This window comes from Armigeres subalbatus, chromosome 2, assembly GCF_024139115.2.
Source record: "Armigeres subalbatus isolate Guangzhou_Male chromosome 2, GZ_Asu_2, whole genome shotgun sequence".
NCBI lineage: Eukaryota > Metazoa > Arthropoda > Insecta > Diptera > Culicidae > Armigeres > Armigeres subalbatus.
In genome coordinates, this window is record NC_085140.1 from 27,266,782 (window position 1) to 27,283,628 (window position 16,847).

General features: G+C 41.5%; 2 protein-coding genes across 6 annotated transcripts in view; one reads left to right on the forward strand and one right to left on the reverse strand.

Annotated features, from left to right (window-relative positions):
* The window catches only part of LOC134218367 (serine-rich adhesin for platelets), a 428,012-nt gene that overhangs the window by 133,766 nt on the left and 277,399 nt on the right, over nucleotides 1-16,847 (reverse strand). The window lies entirely within an intron of this gene.
* On the forward strand, nucleotides 7,499-12,079 carry LOC134218343 (protein DENND6A). 2 transcript variants are annotated; one of them, XM_062697284.1, is made up of 2 exons: nucleotides 7,499-7,950; nucleotides 8,456-12,079. In XM_062697284.1, the coding sequence occupies exon 2, from the start codon at nucleotides 8,554-8,556 to the stop codon at nucleotides 11,884-11,886; it is 3,333 nt and encodes a 1,110-aa protein (XP_062553268.1). In that variant the 5' UTR covers nucleotides 7,499-7,950; nucleotides 8,456-8,553; the 3' UTR covers nucleotides 11,887-12,079. The 2 variants fall into 2 exon arrangements, with proteins under 2 accessions (XP_062553268.1, XP_062553267.1); XM_062697283.1 differs by having other exon boundaries at nucleotides 7,499-7,946.

The window sequence follows — 16,847 nt, forward strand, 5'->3', positions numbered from 1 at the left end:
TTTCGTTTCGTTTCGTTAGGAAAAAGTGTGTTATCGCATACCCTTAGAAGATTAGTACGGAAAAACGTACTTTTTCGCATTTTTGCTCTTACCGGATTCAAATCTTCATCAATCACGTGACTCAATACGTTAGCATATAGTCTGAAAGATGCCGAAAGACTTTGCCGAAGAAGGTATGTAGCTGGAAAGTCTACAGGAAATGTTATTACGTTTCGAAAATTGATTGTTTAAACCATATGCAAAAAAATCAATGTTTCTGCCAGCACTACCGAACAACCTATGGTTAACGTAGGGCAAAACCCATCTTCCTTCTTGCCGGATTTTTTTCTTTGTGAAATGATTCCGGATAGCTCCCATTGGCTCTAAATCCCTATATTTTCAAATAACACTCAGTTAAATTATTGGTCTACGTAGTTCCGCAGTGCTGACAGAATAAACAAAAATTTTCACTCAATCTTCGAAGCGTTATAACTTTTTTCGTGGACGTTCCAGCAACGTGCCTTCTTCGTTTTCGGCATCATTTGGGTTATACTATAACGCAATGTGCCACTTGGTTTACGATGAACTGAAACCTCTAGTAGTAGAAATGCAAAAATATACGTTCTCCCATACTAATTTTAGCATTAGCATTAGCATTGTTACGGTGTAATTCGTAGATTGGACACTAGTGATACTCATGTTTTACTTTTGAGATCCTTATCTAGAATGCTATCAGAAATCAAGAAGGGGAGTGGTCCTTGATTCCAGTCTTAAACAAAAATAACAAAAGCATGAGGATTACTACTCCTGGCCACGCCCATCTTCACCGTAACTAGGGAGAGGAAGGAAGTGTTGATGTAGTACTTACTTAACGAGAGGCCACCGACTTAGCGACACCCTCATAAGTACCACGGAGTTGGATAATGAGGAAGGTAATCGTTGGGTCAGGATTTGCCTGTAGCTGGCAATGTAACCGTGGTAGATCTTACCCCGTAACACACCACGTAAAGGTGTCTACCCAGCATTACGGGTAATACGTTCTCCCATACTAATTTCCACACAAACTTCAAACGCGATGCGGAAAGCGAGGAAGCAACCAATCGGTCCCAAATTCTGCACAGTTATTCAGAACCCAGAATGGCTTCGAAAAACCATTGATTTGAAAAAATCACCATCACGCCCCACTCTACTAATTATCTTATGCATGTATTCATCTCTTAGACTAGGTGTTCCGTGTTTTCTTAACACTATCATCCATAGTTGCTATGTTACATTTTTAGTTATTATTAATACATTTCAATTGCCTTGGGCATTTTAGATTTTTCCTCTGGTTGAATTGAACACCATGGAATTACAGCAACGAAACGAGGATTACGAACAGAGGTGTGGTGGTCTAGGATGGATAACATGGTAGAACAAAATTTCCATGGATGTGTTCTTGTTTCTGAACCTGTCTCACATCCAATAGTTAGGTCGGAAATTCCCGGCAAACCATGGGAGAATATTGCCATTGATTTTATGGAAATACTTGATGGGACTACAGATTATTACTTTAGATTTGTTGAAATAGCTATTCTTTATCAATGACTGTTGGCTGTTCAGCCACATTGAGAGTTGACGTAAAGTCAATTCCAACTTCTCTCCACGAACAGCCTAGCCGTTTGGTGTCGGCAGCTGGTCATCTGGCTAAGAATAACATTACGGATTGCCTGTTCCAGTGGTAAAAGTCCACCATACAGGTGACCCCTAATTCTCGGTGTGATGCGGCTGTATGCTTACCGTGCCTACGAATGAATGGTTGGGGGGGTCTAATAGCCTAACCGCAAACGGAGCCTGTGAAGCACCAGGGCCCCCTTCACAGTATTTAGCCCTCGCTGCGCTAACCGGAGCTATGGCGTAGTTGACTTTTTGCTTCTCCGAGATAATTGGCTACTCTTATTCAATCTCAACGTGAGGTTAAATAAGAATGGGGTTATGAATATGTGTTTTACTTAGTTTTTCAACAAATTGTCACCTATATGGATTCGCATTATGCGTTTTTACAATGGACTTTGTGTCTGTCACCTATATGGATTTGCATTATGCGTTTTCACAGTGCACTCTGTGTTTCGTCTTCGACGTGCTTTTGGGATACCTTTCTTTCGTCCCTAGCTTAATGCGTGTGAGTCTACATAATTGGCTTTCCTATAAATGGTATATCATATGCATTTGCATTGTTTGACTTATCCAGTATATGTTATGCCTCGCGTTTCATTGCGTTTTACAAAATGCATCGTATGTACGTATTATTTATTGTATTCTCCTTCTCCAGAAACCTGTTTCATTCTCCTTTCCAACTTCACTTCCCCTTCCTTTCCCCTTTTCACTCCCTTTTCCGTCAGGTAAATGATGCGAAACGCCAGTGAAGGCAATGGCACAAATCTCCCAAATTGAGGGGAACGTGCCTCCTGAGCCGACGTTCTGATACCTGATAGGATGGATAACATGGTAGAACAAAATTGCCATGGATGTGTTCTTGTTTCTGAACCGGTCTCAATTGTTAGGTCGGAAATGTCCGGCAAACCATGGGATAATATTGCCATTGATTTTATGGAAATTCCTGATGGGAATCAAGTATTAGTTGCTACAGATTATTACTCTAGATTTGTTGAAGTAGCTATTCTTTATTAATGACGGGTAAGGTAACTATCATCAAATTACGAGAAATTATCGCTTGTTCTGGGACCCAGCAGAAATAGTTTGCGATAATGGGCAGTCATTCTCTTCTCAAGAATTTAGACATTTTTGCAACACTAATTGCTTCAATATACAGCAACAATAACAAATTTTAATGTGGTTTTCACAGCTGTTCTAAGGAGCAGGAAGTAAAACCTTTCGCTTGATATATTAAGTCCACATGCCTTTTACTTATTTTTTAAAAAATAGTTGTTCTTATGTATGGCGACAATTGGTTCACCCACCCTAGTAGAAAGGCAAAACAGAACCATTCTGAAAAATTGTAAAAATAAGCGATGCCATCGGTAGAAATTGGAGAAGCGATCTTCAAGACTTCCTGCATGCATGCCGAGTAGGGTGCCAATGAAAATGACATTTTCGAATTTCAAAAAACGACATTGCTCACAAGTTTCATTACCCCAAACTAAGACCCCATGCGAAATTTAAGCTCAATCGGACATGATTTAAGGGTGCCTAAAAATCATAGCCGATTTTTACTCATGATCTGATTTTTTTAATGCCTGGGCTAGGATTAGTTAGAACATAAAATAATTACAACAAAAATATTGAGTAAAACATATACTGAGAAATCGAACTCAAAACCTCAAGATCTGCTGGCTTGAATGCTATCATTTGTACCAATTTAGGTCCGTGAAGGTTGTACTTTTTAAGGCTATGATACGACAAATACATCATGGGTAACTTTGCCACAATATGTGTATGGGTAACTTATTCACTGCAGTGACCTTCGTGACCATCTTTTATCTATCCAAAGAAGATCATTCCATGAAAAACATTGTCCGCGATATCCATGATAACCAGATGCGCTCATTCAATGAAGCGTTATACCTTATATGGTTTGCGATGTAATGTAAACCAGAGACAAGCACATTTTGTTCCCGTCATGCAACGCCGTTTAAACGATTACGAGACTATTGCGATTGAATGATACTGCAAGTCAAACGTTGCTTTTTATTGCTTGACTATGACTATGGATGGTGACCAATGACAAGCCTGATCGAAAGAATTATAAATAACATCATATCGTCAACGTATTACATAGTGTTCCAATTAAAGATGAAGGATTATTTTCATATTAATAAAAAGGCTCCACGCATTTTGGCAGCACGGTGTGGCTGATGTTCTTGTGCCGAATTATTACCAGGCTAAGGCCGGAGTGGCCTGTGTAATACATAAAAGTCTTCTCCATTCAGCTCGGTCCATGGCTGCACTTCGCCAACCACGCAGTCTGCGGAGGGTACGCAAATCGTCCTCCACCTGATCGATCCACCTTGCCCGCTGTGCACATCGCCTTCTTATTCTTGTGCCGAAGCGACTTTTTATTTTCTATTTGAGCATCTAGTGAGCAAATGTATGCTATTAACAATTCTCTATCGGCGTATACGCATTGCAGATATGGATAACTAAATGAGTATGCCACTAGATAAAAAGTAAAATTTTTGCTTTTATTTTCTGGTTTTGAGTTCGCTCAATACCGTAAATCCACGTTGATAAGACAATATGAAGTATGCTTAAACATAATCACACAATTCTTAAGTGAAATAAGGTATTTAACAGAATTTGAGTCCGTACACAAAAAAATCCACAATTTATATATTTTTATATACTTACTGATATACAACTGAACTGGTATACATTTATCACAGACTGCTTCTTCTAGAACTGTATTGGTCGCAAAGCAGTTATTTGACTTCGAAAAAATGAAATCAGAATTGCGTACATAATGTAAAACCAATTCAATAAAAATTCCGCGAAAAAAAAAATTAAAGTTTTGTTTCGTTTTGTAAAATTTTGAATTCAATTGAACTTGATTCCGTATCGTTTCGAAGTCTCGAAAGTAAATCTATATTTCGTTTTGTTTCGTTTCGAATCAACATAGACATTTTAAATTTCGTTTCGTTAGAAAAAGTGTGTTATCGCATACCCTTAATTACATTGTTATTGGTTGGATATTCTCTGTGTTTAAATTCAAAATACATGGAGGTAAATGAATTAGGCTGTCCATGAGGACATTCAGCGATGGGACTGACAATCGAAATCAAAACAAAGTGTGTATCCAGTTGAACGGAACTCACTTCTGGTGTAAACCGCGCTTAACAATTTCCTTTGAATTGTTCTGTCAGTCCGGTCAGAATCTGTCAAAAAATCAAGGTAAACAAAAATCGTCAGCTGTTCGCAGCTGTCTTATGGAACGTACACACGGTCAAGCAGTTTGACTAACATTAACTCCACCTCTCGTTTATTCAAACATCCATTCAGTTCTACCAACAGCGACACGAACAATCAATTTATTCGACCAACAATATCACACACGAACGACCGAAGCACCAACTCGAGCACCAACCATCAAAAAATATATGGGGGTTTGTGCAACTTCACTACAAATGCTCATACATGTTCGGCGAACCTTGACTCCACCCCCGACAACTCAAACCAAAATCAAACCGTTTTAATTTTTTCCAACCGAGCTGCCAACTGTCAAATGGTTGTTCGAACAACTTCACACACGTTCAAACAAAGCAGCAACCGAAGCGATTTCGTGGGGGCGGAGTCAATGTTCGTCGAACTGCTTGACTGGTGTGTACGTTGCATTATGGATTGCCTTATATACCTACTGATGAGCTTCGCTAATTATCTATTAAATATTGCAACCAGTAGGTTCAAAACAACTTGAAAATATTTTGAAAGAACTAACTGAACAGTTTGAAAAAAAAATATAGGACTAGAACTACATTTAGAAAAGTATCAATAAATGCTAAAATTTTCGAATATCAAAACTCAAAACCCCACAGCAATTGTGTCAGATAGCAAGTTTAACATATGACTAAATCGCTATGAATAAGTCAATCATCAAATATAAACATTGGGAGCGGTACACTAGAGGATGGAACAAAAATTAGAAAATTGTTTTAAAAAAATAGAAATTATTTAATGAATAACGTGTTTAGCTAGCCTGAAGCTGAATCTTGTATCAACGTAAGATATCGAATATTTCACAAGTGTACTATGATATCCAAAATACAGTACATATTTGGAATTGGGTTTGGGATGGACCAGCAGGGTACCCAAATAAAACGATTTGTATAGAGAGCATGGGACTTTTTCATCTCTATCGCTACGATGGTACATGAAAAATCTAAACGGCTATCTTTCGCTGAAGGTGCTTCTCCTGTACTCAAAATTGTTGTATTAAAATCGTCGCAGAGGCTGTGAGTTATTGTTGAACGGTCGTCATCCGGTACAGAGGTTTTTCGTGGGAGCTATATCGAGGCGACATACGACAGCTTCGGTGCCAGACATCGGAGCAGGATAAGCTTCATGGAAGAAGACTGTTTGTTGATTTAAAGGTTCATGCTAATATGTTTCGTTGGGCCCTCCTTAGCCGTGCGGTAAGACGCGCGGCTACAAAGCAAGACCATGCTGAGGGTGGCTGGGTTCGATTCCCGGTGCCGGTCTAGGCAATTTTCGGATTGGAAATTGTCTCGACTTCCCTGGGCATAAAAAGTATCATCGTGCTAGCCTCATGATATACGAATGCAAAAATGGTAACCTGGCTTAGAAACCTCGCAGTTAATAACTGTGGAAGTGCTTAATGAACACTAAGCTGCGAGGCGGCTCTGTCCCAGTGTGGGGATGTAATGCCAATAAGAAGAAGAAGAAGAAGAAGAAGCTAATATGGTTCACATCTAGAGTAAGTCATGTTTCACATAGCGCAAAAACATTGCAATGGAATTTGATAACTTAAAATTGAAAACATTTATTTGGTAAAAGTAATTCTCATCAGATCAGGCCTGGATTTCAATTTTTGATGGCTTATAGCAAGAGATTTGGAACGCTAAGTACCAAAAAATAATGTTCCAGTAATCATATGCCTGGGGCTACGGGCGGCGCATCCGTTCACCCTAAACTCAGCCATGTGTCAAATCATAGTTATGTGTGGTGGATGGAATGTTACATCAAAACGCAGATATTTCCTTCTATTTTTAAATCTACCTTTCTGGAATAGGGGGAAACAGGAGAACACCTTTCTCCAGTAAGCTGACCTTCGCATAGAATTATGCTGCATCCAAAAGGTCATAGAATATATTATTGGAATTCTCTTGATGACATGTAAAATTACCGCCAATGCTGATCCGGATGGAGAAGCTGTTACTTCAAGACATAGACAAACATACTGAACAGCCAGAATATTTCCCTGAAAGTCCATCGCACAGATACTCCACTACCATCTCGTGTTTACAGATGGCGCTTGTGTGAACTGTCAAACATGAAGGTATACGATACTCGCCCTTCTGAATGTAAAACTCGCAATCAATTTACTTCAATTCGACCATTGAGTTCATAGTCGTTGGGAACATCTTTATGATAATGTCTGTTGATCTGTTGTTAAGGTATATGCCTACTTTTGCCTCTACCAACTCATGCGTTTGAAAAGTTTTTCCAAAATCCACACTCAGATGTCGCATCGTCGCCGCAGCTGCGCAGTGAGCGCCTGGTACCTTATACTTCCCATTATTATTGCTCTCTCTCGTTTTCTCTCACACTGGCCACCGCTTTATCGATTTGTTTCATTCCAACCTCTGCCATTAATTGCTCGAATGTACCCGAATCGCATGGTAGTGGTGTGCTCCACTGAACTGAAACCAGGTAATAACAAACGTCAGACCGAATTTAGAACGAGAGAAAAAATCAAATGCGACTGCGTATCAGGCACACAAGAGAGAGCGAGAGATCCACGTTGGTTGGTCGATAGTAGTGTAGTGGTGTGCCCGTCACTTCATAATCGACCCTCGCAAAAGAAAGAAGATTGACGATGGTCAATCGTCGCTCGAAATGAAAATTTGATTTTCTGGAGCTAAAAGTAGTGAGTAATCTTGATTTTATGTTGTTAAAATTAAGATAGATTGTGCACGCAAGAATACAACAGTTGTGATAATGATAGAAGTGTTGAAGTGCGAAAATTGACCGATAGAGATTATGGTGGGGGATATATCGATTTGAAGGTGAAAGTGTTAAGGCTCTGATGCTGATGGGAAATATAATCTTCGTCCACTTTACTTCTGCTGTTTGTCTGCCTGTGTCAGTTTCTTGTGAGAAAATCAGCAAAACAAACAACACTTCCTGCTCATCTACGGTCTATGGAATGATTTTGTTGTGACTTAGCTGATTACGGAAATCATTCAAAGCAATAACTCGGGCAAAATTGAAAACGAGCACACACCAGGAAGAAGGTAGGTAAATAGTTGGATTATTTATTCGACTTTGTGTTAGCACCGTGCTGAGCTGTAGCTTTTAAACCGATTGTCTTACATGCACGCATTCTCCCTTCCCTTGACACTCGTGCGACGTCAGACTACATAACTCGAAGAGTAAACAAACCCGTCCACCATGCTTGCTTCTATCGATAGTACTGTAAACATTTATTTTTCTTGGAAGATGAATGGGAAAGTTTTTTCATATTTTTTATTCGATCAATGCAGTACATTTGTAGCTTTAAAATTTAAGGCTTAAACAAACAGTGAAGTGCAAAACCTTCGACCCTCTTATAATGTTTTATGAAAACGATCTATCAAAGGCAAAAGCTCCACGGCTCGACATAGCATTGTTAGTATTCTCTACTAGAGATTCTCTGGCATCTTAATCATACTGCACGAGCTCGCGCTTGAGCAATTAGATATCTCTCGTCGAAGCAAATAATTTGCAGTAGCTTAACGCGAAGTTTTTCTTTATCCCATTTCAGAAACAGACGACCGACCGGCGCCAAAATGACATTGCACTGAACGACGTCGACGCAGCCATTGCCACCAATCGTCGACAGCGCGCGCCAAACGGCTTGAAATGGATCGCAACAGTCTCGCCATCGGCATCGACTTCGGTACCAGTTTCTCCAGCGTGGGAATTTACCGTCGTGGGCGATTCGAAATCGTTGCCAACGATGCGGGCAACCATCGGATACCGTCGTGCGTGGCCTTCACCGATAAGGCGCGCTTGGTCGGAGAAGATGCGTTGGCACAGGCCGACAAAGATCCCGGGAATGCGGTGCTGGAGGTGAAACGGAAACTGGGTGGTCTGAAGGGGGATAAGCTGCGGGTGCAGTTTAAGGGTGAAACGAAAGAGTTTTACCCGGAGGAGATATGTGGTGTGATGTTGGGGAATTTGAAAACGATGGCGGAAAGGAAGCTTGGTCAAACTGTAGGATCGGCAGTTATTTCTGTGCCGGCTGGGTTCACCGATGGGCAGCGACAGGCAGTTTTAGATTCCGCGGCGATCGCAGGGGTCAATGTGCTGAGATTAGTTAATGAGCCAACGGCAGCGGCGATTAGCAGTGGCATCAATAAGAAAGTGATAGGGGAACAGTGGATTTTGGTGTGCTCTATAGGGGGAGGGCATTTGGATGTGTCGATCATGACGATCTACAACGGAGTGTTCGAAGTGAAGGCAACTTCCGGGGATAATCAGTTGGGTGGAACGGACTTTGACGATAGGATAGTGGCGCATTGCGTGAAGGAATTCCGGGATAAACATTCCAAAGATATATCGTCCAATAAGGAAGCCCTACGTATGCTGCGGAAAGCCTGTGAACAAGCAAAGCGAACCTTATCCTACACGAACCAAGCGTTGATCGACGTCGAAAATTTGTATGAAGGTCAACGATTTGAGTTTTTGTTGCAACGGGATCAGTTTGAAGAACTCAATCGGGATCTTCTGGACAAGATTATGTTACACGTCGAGATGGCTTTGCGTAGAGCACGAAAGGATCGGTTCGCTATCCACGAGATCATGTTAGTTGGCGAGAGTTCTCGGATACCAAGAGTACAAGTGATGCTGAGTGAATTCTTCGATCGGCGTTCGCTTAGTAGTTCTATCAATTCGGACGAAGCAGTCGTGGTAGGTGCTTCGATAGCAGCGGCAATCTTGAGCGGGGAAAAGTCAGCAGAAATACAGGATATCCTGTGGTTAGATCTAGTGCCGCGATCGATCGGTTTAGTGCCAGAAAGTGGAGCTGAAGAGTCGCCACGGATTCTAATTAGTCGAAACTCGACAGTTCCTCTGAAAGTGAAGCATCGTGTTAAAAATTTTCATGAATTGCAGCTTCTGTATGAGGGTGAAAGTGCCATTGTTAGTGATAATGTGTTATTGGGGAAGTTAATGATTGAGGGAACGTTTGGGGATATTGAGGATGTGGGATTGGTTTTTAGCACGGATACAAACGGGATTTTGCATGCCATCGTTGAAGGAAATATCGACCTAAAAGCCACGTTAGATAAAGGAAGATTGGAACGCTTTGAAATTGATCGAATCGTTTATAAACATAAGAAACTACTACTAGAGGCGGAAAAACATGAAGAAGACGCCAAAGAGCAGGAAATGGCTATGGAGAAGCTGGCTATTCATTCGACCGTCGATCTGGATGAAAAAGCCGGAAGTTGGGATCGTTTCAGTGAATGGATCCACTGTATTTGCGTAGTAACGTTTGACCTAGAGCTAGGTCAAGCCATGGAGCTAATCTACCCGAAGCACGTAATACTCACCGAGCAAGAGAAAACCAATATTTGCTACTTGGCCTTTCCGGATTCCAACTCTGGATGCATGGGCGACTCCCAGTTCCATATTAGGCTTCGAGTATCCCCCGGATCTGAGTCTTCGTCACTTCGAGAAGAACATTTAGAATTTAATTGCCATTGTCTTCCGGTGCATAAAGCAGATCCAGGTCACTTTTGGGGCTTTGTTTACTTCCGACAAATCAAAGATGCATCACTCAAAAGAGGTTATTTCCAGAAGAGCTTGGTCCTACTCAGCAGACTTCCGTTCATCAATCTTTTCTACGAGCTTACCGCGTTGATCGCACCTGCCTTTTTCTCCAGTGGAGAACCTACTTTGGAAGCTGTCTGCGATAATATCTGCCATTGGCCGTCGCTCATGGCAGGTGAGAACATGTCCCTTCATCTCCTGGGAAGCATCTACGAGATATCCATTCCCAAACAGAACTCCAAAGCTTCAACAGAAAAGCCTAGACCAGATGCTTCCATAACTTCAAGCCCTCAAACTCAAATCATTGCCTCGATTCATGAAATTGACATCTTCAAAAGCCTTCAGTTCTTCCTGCCACACATCCATCTACTTTGGGAGTTGATCTTAACCGGTGAGCCGATCGTCGTCTGCGGTGCATCCCCAACAGACTGCTCCCATATGGTTCAATCGTTGATGAGCCTCATCAGTCCGTTGTCCTACTGCGCCGAAAGTCGTCCATACTTTACTATTCACGACACAGAGTTCAAAGAATTCACCCAGAACAAAAACGGCCATCCATCAATCATCCTGGGCGTTACGAATCCATTTTTCGCCAAGACTCTCCAACATTGGCCTCACATGATCCGTTTACAAGATAGTACCGAAACCATCCTACAACAGAAGCAAAAGCAAACTGTAACGCCCGCCGGCACCGTCACTCCCACCAATACCAGTTCATCATCCGATTCAAAGCTGTCCAAAATAAAACAGATTACAAACAAACTCCTGGAATCGTCCCCCGGAGTCTATACTCAGTACAAACCATTTATCTCCAAGGATAAAGCTTTTATCAAGAAAATCATTCTCGGGATCAAAACAGAACGTCCACCATCGGTGCAATCAGCTCTGCTCCGACGGCACTTTCTCGAACTAACTCAAAGCTTCATGATTCCGTTGGAACGCTACCTTGCCTCGCTTATGCCTCTCCAGAAAGACATCTCCCCCTTCAAATCCGCGCCCCTCCCGAATCCCTTCAAGCAAGAAGACTTCCTATCCACCCTGGATGGAAATGGTCCGCACCTTACGCCCACCTGCAAGGGAGACTGGGAAGGACTCTACAAGCGGTTCTTCTCGTCCCCCAACTTCAAGGGATGGTACGAATCGCGCCTATTCGAGCTCCAGCAAACCCTCCAGGCGCTCCACATGCAAACGCTCTCCGAGTCGAATCTCTCCGAATGGGTCAAAGGGAAGCACGAGGTCGAAATCGTCGACATGATACTGCGGTTGAAGCAGAAACTGCAGCTCTGCAGCAGCACCCAGATGGCGGCCCTGCCGGTGCAGTTGAACACCAAGGATACTCGCGAACAGCTGCTGAAGCATCTGGAAAGTATGAAACGGTGTCTTCCGGATGATCTGAAGCTAATTTTGAACAACATTTGATGATGAGAACGCTGATATTTTTGCTACCGAAGGGTGGTGGCAGCAAAGTGCGTGTTTTATGTCTGTTTTTAATCAAATCGATATACGGGAAATCCATTGCTTAGCAGAAACTGTGTAAAAGATCAATTATACAATAATACGGTAGGATAATTACAAATGAAGCGATTTTAGTTCAAAGATATTATTCAAAATATTTGTTTGTTTGTTTTAATATATCACAGCCACTTCTAATATTAATGGATAACGTCATGCAAAAATAAACATTCATCACCCCATCCCTCTTCGTCACATTCTCTTTAATGATCATTTATGAAATTTTGTATGGACCGTCAAGCTAGTCAATCTAATCGAAACCCGTTCCCTAAATTGAGGGTTCAAATGTCAGACATGGAAGAAGTACCACAAAAACTGGTATTCATTAAACATTTATACATTTTACCCGGATTATGCGGGACAGTCCCGGATTCAGCCCATTTGTCCCGCACTGCCAGGCGTCCCGGAAAACGCCCCGCATTCCATTATGAATATTTATTGTCTGAAGAATCTGTGGAATCCGTGGGAAATGCGATGTCCAAAAAATCTGTAACATATCCAAATAAGCAGAAGAAAAAGGAAGACAAGAGCAGTCTAAAGGGTCTACTGAGATTAGAAAATGAAGGTTTGAATAACTTTGAAATCTAAACAATTTCCGTAAGTGATAAAAAAGTTCAGAATGTGGGAATATTAAAGGTTTATATGATTTGTGGAATCAGACATTTAGGTCATGACAATTATCCAAATTGGATGGACGTAAGTCACCTTTAGATTCTGAATCATTCTAAAATCTGCTAAAATCTAAAAAAATTTATATTCAGGGTCAGGAAAAAGTCTGGAACATCCGAAGATTGCTTCACAATTTCACTGTTTTCTACAAGTGATGAACTCGATGTCATTTGAAAAATCACTTAAAAGTTTTAAGTTTAAAGTTTATCATTTAAAATATCGTGTTGAAGTGGAGAAAGAAAATTCAATGGATTGGCATCAAGTTATTCTTAATTATAATATTTATTATCATAAAACATATCAAATCTGAATAGGCTATTACAAACTGTCGTTTTTATCTAATTTACAGTATTTTCCTCCTGATGAAAATACAAGCCCTGGGTCGAAACATCGAGTAAACAAAATATTCGTTTCACTAACTGCAGGCTGAGTAACCGTTTATTGATAAAATACAAATGAAACAGTCGTAATACAAACAGTGCAATAATATTCTGTATCAAATAAGCGAATAAGAATGGTTGTCCTGCTTCTTTTACGAACAAAATATCACATGACTGTACATAATGTGCATAAGGTGTCCCGGAATGGTCCAAGAAATCTGGTCACTTTACACGGCTTACATTTTATTTAGCTCACTTTTCAAGCACTTATCTTGAACTGATTTGCTCGCAACAGGTTGCATTCGAAGAGAAATTTGGTCTGATTAGGCCGATACAAATATTAAATTTATTTTATGTCCGACAGCTTTTGGAATATACGAGGGGGAGGGGGGAATAAAAAAATAACAAGGAAACGAAAAAAAGTCCAAAATTCAATTATTCCATGTAAAATTTGAAATTTTATGGAAAATTATAGCAAGGAATGTTTAGAGCAAGCAAAGAATATGAATGTTTGTAACATATTTATCCAGTAGTTAATTTAGCACAATCTTAATATAATTTAAAAAATACTGGAACTTATTTTTGCAGATTTTTCTTTTTAGGAAAGAGCTGGTTTTGCTGAGGGACTCTAATTAAACTGTTGAATCCATAACACTAAAATTTTCCATAATCCGTAACACCAAAGGACTGCTAGAATTATAAACTTTTGTTTAAATCAAGTATGAAATTCAAGCTGGTTGAATCAATAGAGGCAATGGTCAGATGTACATCTGAAATTACAGATGTGTTGTTCGAACATGGCTCTTTCATGACGTTCTTGCATAGGCTCGAAAATGCAGGCTTTCCGGACTATACGGTATACTTAGGTGACGTCTAAAGTAGAATCGGTGAGGCACGCCATATCAGCATGCCCACGATCCTGAAAATATTCGAATGCCATGCTACATGTTAGCGACATGGATACGACCTCGGACAAACCCGTAGAGAGGATGCAATGGACGCTAAACTCACCCATAAAAGAAACATGCGCAGATGAGCTTCGGGGGTGTCTGTATAGTCGTAAGGAGGTCATTTCGGCTCATGGACGGTAATTGCTGCCTGGGCGCTTCCCGACCCCCACACGATTTAAGATGTTTTCTCAGGCCTCTGGTTGCAGAATTTCGTTTACCTTACTCCAAGCAAAGGTACGATAACCATGCTTTTTGAGAGTTTACAGTTCCAATTGATTTATGAAAAATAAAAATTCTTCCAAACAGTTTCAAAATAAATGTCTATTGCTTTGTAAAAATAGCTAATCAAAGTAACACAATACATAGGCTATATGGCACATTGGTTTCCTTCTCAGCCCCATGTACATGTGGTACTCTTGTGTTCTGAGCACTTTTTGGGGGACATAGGGCCAACGTAAAACATCTCCATCCTTGAATTGGGCCCTGATTCCTATCGACTTCATTTATTTCTCTGTTAGGGTTTCGTCGCCAGGAGATCCTGCCCCTGCTGCGATGTCCTGCCGGATTCCAGCGCTTGCAGATATCGCCTCCGCTCTTATGTGGTGTATGGCAGATTTCGATGGCATCGTCGATAGGGCTCAACATTCAGAATCCAGTTGTGAGGCCACCAGGTCCGAGCTGTAAAACGTTGACATCGGTTGATAAATACTTGCAAATCTATGTGATCTCTGCGAATTCGCACCAAGTACCACTGGCGTATAACATCACAGATTACACGTTAGAGTTGAGTATTTGGGGTTTGATGCATTGCCTAGACCGCCGCCTAGCATTGACTGGCTTTGGTTTTCGACCTTCTCCAGTGTTTGTCCGGTTACTGTGCAGTTGAAGTTATTCACATCCAATGATTCGGCGTTGTTTATGTTGATGAGGAAAACGTTCAACCAGGCCATTCAGTTTACTCCACTGTTGCGTTAGAACTGCTGTATCGTCATCTGGGTCGAGGTAGGGAAACTGTACCGGTTTTGGCCATGTTCCTAATTTGGCCAATTTTGCGAATAACTCCAAAAATAAAGCAATTTGGGAGGGTTTTCTTAATTCCAACAAGAGATATATCCCTCACGATTCAACGCTGCTTGTAACTGATCGATTATTTTGGAAAAATATGTATTTTTCAGGGTTGGCCAAAATAGGCACTAAGGTGGCCAAAACCGGTGCACTTCCCCTAGTACGATTGCTCTATGGTGGTGGACTGCTAACGCGGCCCATGATTTCGTCGATTTCTATGGAAAAGAGCAACAAAGATATAATACATCCAGCCTTGCATCACTTTAGCGATTATATTGTGCTGGACTCTGGGATTTGTCTAGATCTCCCTTGCTTCTAGGGACGCCCCTCAGCTTTTCGTGATTCAGACGATCAGACGAAAACTCGAAGAAGTTGTTGTAAGTGGTCGAACCAACGTTTCAGCTGATCAGTTGGATCGGTGCCGCGCCTTTCTATGACACCCACGGATTTGTCCTTGCTCCAATCATGCGTCGTGAAATATCGTAGAGGAAGCGATTATCGCCGGTTGTTGCGGCTTTCCAACCATCGTTGACCGGGGAGTCCATCCGCGCCCGCTTCTCTCGTCTGCAGCCAACAGCTTTTAACTTACTTGTTTAGAGCCGCTTTCAGTTGTCAGGACTAGTATTTAGCTCTTCTGGAAATTGATCACCTGAAAATAGAGACGGTGGCTTCTTGAGTCCGTAATGAACGCAGCGATGACATCGCGTTTGACTATCATCTTTTAATTTGCAAGATCCGACCACGCATTTCCAGAATTCAGTGGGAGGAGAATTCACTCGGGTGTCGATTCACCATAGACCGACTAGGAGATCCAGCTGTAAATGGATCGTTTGTTGAAGAATATGGAACTCAGGTAGTGGATGTTCTGGAAGGTGGCAGCCTAAAATAAAAGTTGGCGGCGAAGAATCCTTTTATTGAAACCGACGAGATCAACTTGGATTAGCTGCGCACTCAGCGAATAGAATGGATTACAGATGAAGATTGAGAAGCTTATAGAATCAAAGGCTCAGGAACGGAAGAATCAGAGGAGTAAAGTACGAGTACTATCTACAGAATGTATCTCTGTAAATTTTGGTTCGATCACTTCGAACAGCTTCTTCAAGTCTTAGCATTCTTCAAAAAGCAGCCATCCGAAGCAGGAAATCTAAAGGGGTCACAAGATCGGCAGTCGGCGGAGGTAATCCTATGCTGTCTGTTTTGTCTGTCTGAATCACAAAAATATGTTTGGCGCACAGCGATGCAAGGGATTTTCAAATAGGGTCAGAGCTTTGTCTGACCTCATTCAGGTAGTCGCTGATGTGAGACAAGGATGCATTTCATCTGCACTGTTACTTCTCAGCGTAATCGAAAAGATCTTGGTGGGTGCGATTGACCGTGTGCCATACCTTGAGCTGATTTGGCAGTTTATTATTGTGGAACATCTAGACGACTCTGATTTGGCTAATGCACACGAAACGCTATATTTTTTTTGCGATTGACTTTTGTGTGTGCTTAATGAGCTGACCGTATGCTTCTTTGTGGTGGGTCCACCATCAACGCCTGTAGGACCAGGTGGCTGAGTGTCAACGGGAAAAGCCCTTCAAACTTTTCAGTGCCCGACGATCGAAGGATTTTAATATCTTGACAGTCTCATATCATCAGATGGCGAAATTGGGATCGACATGGAAGCACGAGTCAGAAAGGCTGAGGCTACCTTCGCGTGTTTTCGAAATATTTGGAGGGCCAACCGGATTGAACCACATACCAAAATTCGAATGTACTACTCTATCGAGATCGTGAAGCGTGTTGTGTCTAAGCAAAGATA

Excerpts from the sequence above, each read along its gene's own strand:
- LOC134218343 (XM_062697284.1), top strand. The coding sequence starts at position 8,554 with ATGGATCGCAACAGTCTCGCCATCGGCATCGACTTCGGTACCAGTTTC.